At 28.0% G+C, this 12,139-nt stretch overlaps 2 protein-coding genes and 1 long non-coding RNA gene across 5 annotated transcripts in view; 1 reads left to right on the top strand and 2 right to left on the bottom strand.

Annotated features, from left to right (window-relative positions):
- Nucleotides 1-1,421: 1,421 nt before the first annotated feature.
- LOC111418432 (tRNA (uracil-5-)-methyltransferase homolog A) overlaps nt 1,422-12,139 on the top strand; it is a 39,937-nt gene continuing 29,219 nt past the window's right edge. Inside the window, exons 1-6 of one of the 2 annotated variants that reach the window (XM_071196057.1) lie at nt 1,422-1,490; nt 1,545-1,639; nt 2,694-2,839; nt 2,894-3,064; nt 3,117-3,430; nt 3,480-3,884. In XM_071196057.1, the coding sequence (XP_071052158.1) occupies nt 2,705-2,839; nt 2,894-3,064; nt 3,117-3,430; nt 3,480-3,884 (1,025 nt within the window). In that variant the 5' untranslated portion in view covers nt 1,422-1,490; nt 1,545-1,639; nt 2,694-2,704. Of the gene's footprint in view, nt 1,491-1,544; nt 1,640-2,523; nt 2,640-2,693; nt 2,840-2,893; nt 3,065-3,116; nt 3,431-3,479; nt 3,885-12,139 lie in introns of those variants that run through there. The other variant, XM_071196056.1, reaches the window with a different exon arrangement.
- Nucleotides 2,178-2,708, bottom strand: LOC139429836 (uncharacterized). The gene is made up of 2 exons (XR_011640405.1): nt 2,589-2,708; nt 2,178-2,536 (listed from the first exon to the last, which is right to left on the bottom strand). It is a non-coding gene; the product is annotated as an uncharacterized lncRNA (long non-coding RNA).
- Nucleotides 8,349-10,495, bottom strand: LOC111417111 (uncharacterized protein PF3D7_1120000-like). 2 transcript variants are annotated; one of them, XM_023049304.2, is made up of 2 exons: nt 10,227-10,495; nt 8,349-10,163 (listed from the first exon to the last, which is right to left on the bottom strand). In XM_023049304.2, the coding sequence occupies exon 2, from the start codon at nt 10,131-10,133 to the stop codon at nt 8,628-8,630; it is 1,506 nt and encodes a 501-aa protein (XP_022905072.2). In that variant the 5' UTR covers nt 10,134-10,163; nt 10,227-10,495; the 3' UTR covers nt 8,349-8,627. The 2 variants fall into 2 exon arrangements, with proteins under 2 accessions (XP_022905072.2, XP_022905071.2); XM_023049303.2 differs by having other exon boundaries at nt 8,349-10,178; nt 10,227-10,349.

The raw sequence follows: 12,139 nt of genomic DNA, 5'->3' as shown, positions 1-12,139 counted from the left end.
AGAATCTGTAATTTGACGTTTTTGACAGTTTTTATTATAACTCAAAAACTAAAAATGTTATGAGAAAATGTTGTGGATGAAAATTGTTCGTAATAAACCAACGAAATATAATCCATGAACGATTTCTTTCCAATTATTCCATATTTTTAGTTATTAATCATAAAATGACAGAATTTATAAATTGACGCTTTTGACAGTTTCTATTATAACTCAAAAACTAAAAATGTTATGAGAAAATGTTGTGGATGAAAATTGTTCGTAATCAACCAACAAAACATAATCCACTAACAATTTCTTTCCAACTATTTCACATTTTTAGTTATAAAGCATAAAATGGCAAAATCTGTAATTTGACGTTTTTGACAGTTTTTATTATAACTCAAAAACTAAAAATGTTATGAGAAAATGTTGTGGATGAAAATTGTTCGTAATAAACCAACGAAATATAATCCATGAACGATTTCTTTCCAATTATTCCACATTTTTAGTTATAAGGCATAATATGACAGAACCTCTAAATTGACGTTTTTGACAGATTCTATTATAACTCAAAAATTAAAAATGTTAGGTGAAAATATTGTGGATGAAAATTGTACGTAATGAACCAACAAAACATAATCCACGAACAATTTCTTTCCAACTATTTCACATTTTTAGTTATAAAGCATAAAATGGCAGAATCTGTAATTTGACGTTTTTGACAGTTTCTATCATAACTTAAAAACTAAAAATGTTATGAGAAAATGTTGTGGATGAAAATTGTTCGTAATAAACCAACGAAATATAATCCATGAACGATTTCTTTCCAATTATGCCACATTTTTAGTTATAAGGCATAATATGACAGAACCTCTAAATTGACGTTTTTGACAGATTCTATTATAACTCAAAAATTAAAAATGTTAGGTGAAAATGTTGTGGATGAAAATTGTTCGTAGTGAACCAACAAAACATAATCCACGCACGATTTCTTTCCAACTATTCCACATTTTTAGTTATAAATCATAAAATGGAGGAATTTGTAAATTGACGTTTTTGATAGTTTCTATTATAAGAATTCAAAAACTAAAAATGTTATGAGAAAATGTTGTGGATGAAAATTCTTCGTAATGATCCGACAAACCAATCCATCAACGATTTCTTTCCAACTATTTCGGATTCTTAGTTAGAAAGCATAAAATGACAGAACCTCTAAATTGACGTTTTTGACAGATTGTATGTCGAAATCCCACCGTAAGATGGTATCAGCGTCTATACTGAAATAATTTAATTAAACTAACAATTTTATTATTATTAGTGGGAATGATGCGAGACAGCAATAACAGTTATTACCAATATTATTCTTTTAATTTAAAAAGTATAGATTCCAATTCGTGTTATATTTTAATTTGCTGCTAACTTCAACTTTTAAAATTATAAAGTTGAAGTTTGTTCAAAATGACAGACGAAAACGTCATTTTAAAGTGATTTTTCGGTAAGAGTATAATAAAGTAATAATGGTATGATTAAATAATTAGATCATAATAGACATAATTTTTTTTCAGTTAATGTTATAACTTCGTCAGATGCATTCTCGCATGTCATATGAAGCAGTGATATTCAAATGTGGCGGCATTATTTTGAGGTGTAATTACCATAGGTAATTGAATCTGAGGAATTCCCAACCAGTCGGAGCGTTAATTGGGGAGCCACATAGTGGCTCTAAACAATTAGTATGTGGTTGGAACTTTTATATATAAACCCAATCTAACCTGTATTCTTGTGGTTCGGTTCTTAGCTGAATAATTCCAAAAAATTCCCAACAGATGGCGCCATATGCGTTCAATTTTAAGTTTCTACGAAGCTATTTTCTATAACAGATTCTATTATAACTCAAAATGTTATGGATGAAAATTGTCCATAATGAAGCAACAAAACATAATCCTCTCACGTTTTCTTTCAAAGTATTCCGAATTTTTATTTATAAAGTTAAATAAACGTTAAATTGACGTTTTTTGACAGATTCTATTATAACTAAAAATGCTAGGTGAAAATGTTGTAGATGAAAATTGTTCGTAATGATTCAACAAAATATAATCTACGAACGTTTTCTTTCCAACTATTCCACATTTTTATATAAAATGACAACCTCCAAATTGACGTTTTTGACATATTCTAACTCCAATGATTACAACGAATGTTTTTGAATACATAAATTTATTTATATTAATAAACAAAAAATAAACTCAATAAATTTAATAAAATTAATTCTTCTTTTTACAATTGTGATAAACACAATTCTCGGAGCGATATTTATAGCTATAAACAGCACCCGAACAATAAAAACACGAAGCATAAGGGGGATGTTCCACTATATCCCCTTTAAAATGATATTTTAACCCATCATTAGTAGCAGCGAAATATAATTTGCAATGTTCGCAATAATAATACATGTTTCTTTGGCATTCGTCAATTTGCTCCGTTGTTAGCGCCTCTTGAAATCTCGGGTGCACCGCGTCATTTTCAGTTTGGTGTTTTTCATTTTCCATTGCAAAAACTACAAAAAATTAATAAAATTTTATTAAAACATAAATTTAGTTTCTTTGTACTATAAATTGAGGTTATGTTGCGCTCAATAACTGTCATTTTTATGATTTGAGGTTAAGTTTGATTCAAAGTGTGTTTATAATTTGTAAGTTTTTGTTGTTGTTTAGAGTTTTAAACGATGAGCAATGAAAAAGCAGAGGAAAATGTACCTAATAAGGATGGAGATAACCCGTACGCTTATTTAGAACGCGATTTTTCATCGGAAAGTTTCAAGATTGAGGTTAAGAATTTACCGAAATATTATGGGATAAACGTAAATAAATAAATTGTTTAATAAAAAGGGGTTATTATTAATTTAAGTTTGTAGGAATTTAGGAAATTATTAAACGAAAAATTAAAATTGGCTTCGAATAAAATTAAATCGCCTCGACAGAATTGTTCTTACATTTTTGTTTGTTTCCGGAACGAAGAAGACCGCCAAAATGCAATAAACACGATTACGAATTATAAATGGAAAGGAAAAGTTTTAAATGCAATAGTAAATTAATTAAAATTGAGTGGTAATAGTTATTAAAGTTGATTTTTTTTAGAAAGCAAAACCAGCTCCAGATCCTTTAGTTAAAAAACGAAAAGACACTGAAGAGAACTCGCCAAATAAAAAAATCAAATCTGATAAACCCCTTTTAGAGCGCCTAAAAGATTCAACAATCCCTTTTTGGAACATAACCTATAACCAACAACTCGAAGAAAAACAAAAAACCATTCGAGACATTTTAATTAAATTTGGAAATAATTTATCCCACCAAAATAATAGTCTACAAAAATGGATTGAAAAGCAAAAACTTAAACACAATGGGTTACCTTGCGAACTTCTCCAAATTCGAAGTGTTGATAAAATCGAAGGGTATTAAATAAAATCAATTAATTTCCTTTTTTAACACAATTTTTAACAGATATCGCAATAAATGCGAATTTTCAGTTGGAATCAACGAAGAAACGAACGAAAAAACCGTCGGTTTTCGAATGGGATGTTACGCAAATGGAATTACCTCAGTGGGGCCAATACAAGATTTGTGTCACATTCCCGAAACGATGAAACTCGCCGTAAAATATTACGAAGATTTCGTGAAATCCTACGATTTGGAGGTGTTTAATCCAGAGAAACAAACCGGGCATTTTCGTCAGTTATCAATTAGAAGCGCTCCGGAACAACTCATGCTTGTTTTTGGAATCCACCCGCAAGATTTAAACGCAGAAAAGGTCGCAAAATTCAAAGAGGATGTTGTTGAGTTTTTTACTACAGGATTAGGAGGTGGATGCGGAGTGACTTCGATGTATTATCAAGAAATTACTAAACGGTAAGAACCAACACATTTATTTGTAGGTTAGAAAAATATGACGCTTTTAACTGTCACTTGAAATTAACTATCTTCACATCAATGTGAAGTTTATTAAGTCATCTTAAATAAGCATTAAATATTAAAAAAAAATCAAAATTTAACAATTTTGAAACCGGATAAATAAAAAAGAATTAATAATGACTTTAAATTCCGTTTTGGTGAAAACCGGTGGCAACACTGTAGCGCCATCTATAAACATTTTAAAAAAATTAAAATTGATGTTTTGGCACATTTTTATTACAACAAAAAAAAATTAAAAATGCTAAATGAAGCAATAAAACGTTGTTTGCAAACGATTAAATTTAATATATGATATGTACCAACCTAAAGAGTTTAAAATCGGCAACATTTCAAATTTTCGGTGTTTAATAACAAAGTGGGGTTTAACTTAAAAATTAAAAGCCGTGGATGAGAATGATATTAATAAAAATTGTTTATAATTAATCGCAAAACCATAATCGACGAACGATTTCATTATGACTATTTCGAATTTTTGACAGTTAAATGACAGAACCTCGAAATTGACGTTTTTGACAGTTTTTATTATAACTCAAAAACTAAAAATGTTATATGGATGAAAATTGTTCGCAATGAAGCAATAAAACGTTATCATCTGTGATGTTTACCAACATAGCGGGTTTCAAATCTGGACCATTTCAAATTTGAGGTATTTAACAACAAAATTGGTTTTAACTTTAACTCAAAAATTAAAAGTTGTGGATCAGAATGATATTAATAAAAATTGTTTATAATTAATCGTAAAAACATAATCTACGAACGATTTCATTATGACTATTTCGAATTTTTAGTTCTAAAGCAAAAAATGACAGAATCTCGAAATTGACGTTTTTGACAGTTTTAATTATAACTCAAAAACTAAAAATGTTACGAGAAAATGTTGTGGATGAAAATTGTTCGTAATTAAGCAATAAAACGTTATCCGCAAACGATTATAATCCATCTGTGATGTTTACCAACATAGCGGGTTTAAAATCTGGACCATTTCAAATTTGAGGTATTTAACAACAAAACTGGTTTTAACTCAAAAATTAAAAGTTGTGGATGAGAATGATATTAATAAAAATTGTTTATAATTAGTCGCAAAAACATAATCTACGAACGATTTCATTATGACTATTTCGAATTTTTAGTTATAAAGCAAAAAATAACAAAACCTCGAAATTGACGTTTTTGACAGTTTTAATTATAACTCAAAAACTAAAAATGTTACGAGAAAATGTTGTGGATGAAAATTGTTCGCAATGAAGCAATAAAACGTTATCCGCAAACGATTATAATCCATGTGTGATGTTTACCAACATAGCGGGTTTAAAATCTGGACCATTTCAAATTTGAGGTATTTAACAACAAAACTGGTTTTAACTCAAAAATTAAAAGTTGTGGATGAGAATGATATTAATAAAAATTGTTTATAATTAGTCGCAAAAACATAATCTACGAACGATTTCATTATGACTGTTTCGAATTTTTAGTTATAAAGCAAAAAATAACAAAACCTTGAAATTGACGTTTTTGACAGTTTTTATTATAACTCAAAAACTAAAAATGTTACGAGAAAATGTTGTGGATGAAAATTGTTCGTAATGAAGCAATAAAACGTTATCCGCAAACGATTATAATCCATCTGTGATGTTTACCAACATAGCGGGTTTAAAATCTGGACCATTTCAAATTTGAGGTATTTAACAACAAAACTGGTTTTAACTCAAAAATTAAAAGTTGTGGATGAGAATGATATTAATAAAAATTGTTTATAATTAGTCGCAAAAACATAATCTACGAACGATTTCATTATGACTGTTTCGAATTTTTAGTTATAAAGCAAAAAATAACAAAACCTTGAAATTGACGTTTTTGACAGTTTTTATTATAACTCAAAAACTAAAAATGTTACGAGAAAATGTTGTGGATGAAAATTGTTCGTAATGAAGCAATAAAACGTTATCTGCAAACGATTATAATCCATCTGTGATGTTTACCAACATAGCGGGTTTAAAATCTGGACCATTTCAAATTTGAGGTATTTAACAACAAAACTGGTTTTAACTCAAAAATTAAAAGTTGTGGATGAGAATGATATTAATAAAAATTGTTTATAATTAATCGCAGAAACATAATCTACGAACGATTTCGTTATGATTATTTCGAATTTTTAGTTATAAAGTAAAAAATGACAGAACCTCGAAATTGACGTTTTTGACAAATTCTATTATAACTCAAAAATTAAAAATGCTAGGTGAAAATGTTCTGGATAAAAATTGTTCGTAACAAATCAACAAAACATAGTCCACGAACAAATTCTTTTTAAATATTCCGCATTTTTAGTTATAAGGCATAAAATAACAGAACCTCTAAATTGACGTTTTTGACAGATTCTATTATAACTCAAAAACTAAAAATGCTAGATAAAAATGTTGTCGATGAAAATTGTTCGTAATGAACCAACAAAACATAATCCACGCACGATTTCTTTCCAACTATTCCACATTTTTAGTTATAAAGCATAAAATGGCAGAATCTGTAAATTGACGTTTTTGACAGCTTCTATTATAACTCAAAAACTAAAAATGCTAGGTGAAGATGTTGTGGATGAAAATTGTTCGTAATAAACCAACAAAACATAATCCACGCACGATTTCTTTCAAACTATTCCGCATTTTTAGTTATAAAGCATAAAATGGCAGAACCTCTAAATTGACGTTTTTGACAGATTTTATTATAACACAAAAACTAAAAATGTTATTAAAAAATGTTGTGGATGAAAGTTGTTCATAATGAAGCAATAAGATATAATTCACGAACGATTTAATTCCAACTATTTCGGATTTTTAGTTATAAAGCTTAAAATGATAGAACCTCTAAATTGACGTTTTTGACAGATTCTATATTATAACTCAAAAACTAAAAATTCTGGGTGATAATGTTGTGGATGAAAGTTGTTCATAATGAAGTAATAAGATATAATCCACGAACGATTTCATTCCAACTATTTCGGATTTTTAGTTATAAAGCTTAAAATGATAGAACCTCTAAATTGACGTTTTTGACAGATTCTATTATAACACAAAAACTAAAAATGTTACGAGAAAATGTTGTGGATGAAAATTGTTCGTAATGAACCAACAAAACATAATCCACGAACGATTTCTTTCCAAATATTCCGCATTTTTAGTTACAGAGCATAAAATGATAGAACCTCTAAATTGACGTTTTTGACAGATTCTATTATAAAAACTAAAAATGCTAGATGAAAATGTTGTGGATGAAAATTGTTCGCAATGAACCAACAAAACATAATCCACGCACGATTTCTTTCCAACTATTCCACATTTTTAGTTATAAAGCATAAAATGGCAGAATCTGTAAATTGACGTTTTTGACAGTTTCTGTATTAACTCAAAAACTAAAAATGTTATGAGAAAATGTTGTGGATGAAAATTGTTCATAATGAACCAACAAAACATAATCCACGCACGATTTCTTTCCAACTATTCCACATTTTTAGTTATAAAGCATAAAATGGCAGAATCTGTAAATTGACGTTTTTGACAGTTTTTATTATAACTCAAAAACTAAAAATGTTAGGTGAAAATGTTGTGGATGAAAATTGTTCGTAATGACCCAACAAAACATAATCCACGCACGATTTCTTTCCAACTATTCCACATTTTTAGTTATAAATCATAAAATGGCAGAATTTGTAAATTGACGTTTTTGACAGTTTCTGTTATAACTCAAAAACTAAAAATGTTATGAGAAAATGTTGTGGATGAAAATTGTTCGTAATAAACCAACGAAATATAATCCATGAACGATTTCTTTCCAATTATTCCACATTTTTAGTTATAAGGCATAATATGACAGAACCTCTAAATTGACGTTTTTGACAGATTCTATTATAACTCAAAAATTAAAAATGTTAGGTGACAATGTTGTAGATGAAAACTGTTCGTAATGAAGCAACAAAACATAATCCACGAACGATTTCTTTCCAAATATTCCGCATTTTTAGTTACAGAGCATAAAATGATAGAACCTCTAAATTAATATTTTCGATAGATTTTTATTATAACTCAAAAATTAAAGATATTAGGTAAAAATGTTGTGGATGAAACTGATCTCGCATAATTTTGAAACATTGTTAATCCAGGAAACTTAAAAGCATAAATTAACCTCAAACGCTTATATACAGGGTGGTTCAGTTTTTAGTCAGGAAACTTGACTAGGATGTTTTTCTTAATTCTGATACGTTCTGGAGAGAACATTTTTAACTTTAACCAACCTTATTTTTTACATCTTGTATCTTGTTTTCGTCAATTTTAACATTTTTTATTTCAAAACACCTCAAAAACTTAATTTTTTTAACAATGAATTAAAGACTTATTTAAATAAAACACACCATTTTATTTCAAAACTTTATATCAAGATATACAGTAATGGTTAGATTAATAACAAAACTAAAATAGTACAAATTATCGATTAAATCAACTTAATTGATCACTTAATTATATACAATTTGTATGAAATTACACCGTTCGAAAAATAAATTTAAAAATAATTAATCCAATAAGAAAGAGAGATCATAGTAGGTTAGTTGAAAAAATTAATTAATTAAAATTAAATGGTACCCATTTTTTTGAACTATTTAACAACTTATTACAAAAATAACCAAAAATAAAATTAAAAAGGCCCCTTTTTCGAATTTTTTCCTCCATCACACGTATTATTATTTTGTTTAGGAAATCTTTTTTCCCCCCCGTTCCCAAAATTCTTTCCCCTTGGTTTAAACTCCCTATATCCTTTATTCGAATCGGGTTTACTTTTATAAGGACACACTCTAATCATATTAAACTTGGTCTTTTTCAAAGAATAGCGATTTTTTAATATCTCTCGAACGTAATCGAACGAATCAAAGGCAACAACAATCGGGCGTGGTTTTCCCGTCGGTTTTCCAACTCTCCTTACATCGACATCATCCAAACTTAACGCGGTTAATTCTCGCAAAACTTTTTCTACTTTAACATCGTCCGATTTATTACCCATTTCGTGTACGTTTAGAAGGATTATTTTGTACGTTTTTGGTTTACCAGAAATCGAACTTGTCTCGCTTGCGTCGTCGTCGAAAATACTATAATTATCGTCGTCTGAATCATCTTTAGTTTCATTCAAATTTTGATAAGAAATGTTTGAAACTTTGCAATAATCATCGAAAGGATCATTTTGTTGTTGATGTGATGATGGAGTTGGAGGATTATTGACGTTATTTGGTTTTGTATTGTTTGGTTTTGCAGAAAAATCGTTATTAAGCTTATGAATTGGTTTATTTGGGTTTGTAGAGGATGTCCCAGGAATATTTGACCCAATCATTTCATTCATAAGCGCGTTTTGTTGTTGTAATAAAATGTTTTTTATTTTAACATAGGATAAAGACTCGTTAATTTTTATATTGGCCTCTTCTAACCCGTTTACTTCTTTTTGAAACGTTTGGAGATTTTTTTGGAGCTCCCCCATTGCATTTTCGATTGTCCCAGCGAATTTTTTTGTACTTTGAGCCATTTTTTCTTTAATAATCATCAATTTGCCATTAACCTTTAAAAATTCTTGTCTTGCAACTTCCCTTTTCATATTTAACTCGTTCTCAGCTTCCTTTAATTCAGCCGATTTCTCCTTTATAAGCGTTCTAACATTGCTGTTTTGTAACTGGCCGTATAACTCGGCGTTTTTTCGCTTAATCGATTCGATTTCGCGATCTTCATCACTCATTTGTAGCAAATCGCAATTGCTTGAGACCACAGATTCGATTTTAGCCTGAAAATCAACCAGATCTGAATTTAATTTCATTATTGCTTCAAATTCTGCCATCGATTTGTATTTATTTAATTCGCTGGTTACGGTTTTTTTATTTTTTTTTGCTTCCGCCACTTTCTTTTTCATTTCATCATCTTTATCTTCTAATTGCTTTCTTAAATTTTCTATCTTTTTGTATAAATCACCTCTTTCCGCTTTGATAGCCCCAAGATTCTCACACACGGATTGCTTACCTTGCAATGCTTCTGAATACTTTCTTTGTAGATCTTCCAAGTTTTCGTTTATTTTTCTTCTGTCCATCATCATCTCGTTTATGTATTGATCTTTTTGCATTAGTAGGTTTTTCATAGCGTGGTACTCTTGTTGGTACCGATCCATTTCTTCTTTGGTGGTGGTGTTCTTTGTACTCTGCTCATTACCCATCTTTATAATTAAATGTGCATATTTATTACATAAAAGTAGGGGATTTACCTGATTGTGTCTTATAACAGCTGTCACCTCGACGAAAATTACGCTAAAAATAAACTAAAGAGAAAGAAGAAACGACGCAATTGAGGTTAAGTCGTTTTTAGATAATGGTGGCATTTCCAGGGTAGGCAACCTATTTAGCATTTTGCTGAAAATAATTCTTTTTAACGTTAATTAAGTTTTAATCAAAAATAATTAAAATCTTTTTGTGGTATTAAGATTTATAAGAAATTTAAGCGTTTCTTAAATAATATCGTAATGACGTAACGTATCGTAATGATAATTTTGACAGTGACGTTTACGTTCAACTTCACCTCAATTCTTATTAATTTTATTAATAAACATAATTAAAATTTGTCTTGTTACACATATTTATTAAAAAGATAGAGAAGTACATTTTTAATTAAACTTTTAATTTATTAAGTTTTTTTTCATTTCGATATTTGCAGGGTAGGCAACCTAATTAACATTTTGGTGAAAATAATTCTTTTTAACGTTAATTAAGTTTTAATCGAAAATAATTAGAATCTTTTTGTTGTATTAAAATTTACAAGAAATTTAAGCGTTTCTTAAATAATATCGTAATAAATGTGATTTGAATCGACAATGACATCCAATCAATTTTGACAGTGACGTTTTCGTTCAACTTCGCCTCAATTCTTATTAACTTTATTAATAAACATAACTAAAATTTGTCTTGTTACACATATTTATTAAAAAGATAGAGAAGTACATTTTTAGTTAAACTTTTAATTTATTAATTTTTTTTTCATTTCGTTATTTGAATTGTAGGCAACCTAATTAGCATTTTGGTGAAAATAATTCTTTTTAACGTTAATTAAGTTTTAATCAAAAATAATTAGAATCTTTTTGTTGTATTAAAATTTACAAGAAATTTAAGCGTTTCTTAAATAATATCGTAATAAATGTGATTTGAATCGACAATGACAACCCAATCAATTTTGACAGTGACGTTTACGTTCAATTTCACCTCAATTCTTATTAACTTTATTAATAAACATAATTAAAATTTGTCTTGTTACACATATTTATTAAAAAGATAGAGAAGTACATTTTTAATTAAACTTTTAATTTATTAAGTTTTTTTTCATTTCGATATTTGCAGGGTAGGCAACCTAATTAGCATTTTGGTGAAAATAATTCTTTTTAACGTTAATTAAGTTTTAATCAAAAATAATTAGAATCTTTTTGTTGTATTAAAATTTACAAGAAATTTAAGCGTTTCTTAAATAATATCGTAACAAATGTCATTTGAATCGACAATGACAATCCAATCAATTTTGACAGTGACGTTTACGTTCAATTTCACCTCAATACTTATTAATTTTATTAATAAACATAATTAAAATTTGTCTTGTTAAACATATTTATTAAAAAGATAGAGAAGTACATTTTTAGTTAAACTTTTAATTTATTAATTTTTTTTTCATTTCGATATTTGCAGGGTAGGCAACCTAATTAGCATTTTGGTGAAAATAATTCTTTTTAACGTTAATTAAGTTTTAATCGAAAATAATTAGAATCTTTTTGTTGTATTAAAATTTACAAGAAATTTAAGCGTTTCTTAAATAATATCGTAATAAATGTGATTTGAATCGACAATGACAATCCAATCAATTTTGAAAGTGACGTTTTCGTTCAACTTCGGCTCAATTCTTATTAACTTTATTAATAAACATAACTAAAATTTGTCTTGTTACACATATTTATTAAAAAGATAGAGAAGTACATTTTTAATTAAACTTTTAATTTATTAAGTTCTTTTTCATTTCGATATTTGCAGGGTAGGCAACCTAATTAACATTTTGGTGAAAATAATTCTTTTTAACGTTAATTAAGTTTTAATCAAAAATAATTAGAATCTTTTTGTTGTATTAAAATTTACAAGAAATTTA

This window comes from Onthophagus taurus, chromosome 5 (assembly GCF_036711975.1).
Source record: "Onthophagus taurus isolate NC chromosome 5, IU_Otau_3.0, whole genome shotgun sequence".
Lineage (NCBI taxonomy): Eukaryota > Metazoa > Arthropoda > Insecta > Coleoptera > Scarabaeidae > Onthophagus > Onthophagus taurus.
The sequence above is the reverse complement of the archived record's forward strand: the minus strand, read 5'-3'. Positions and strand labels throughout refer to the sequence as shown.

Bases quoted from the DNA above. Each gene is read 5' to 3' on its own strand.
- LOC111417111 (XM_023049303.2), bottom strand. From the start codon at position 10,178: ATGGGTAATGAGCAGAGTACAAAGAACACCACCACCAAAGAAGAAATG.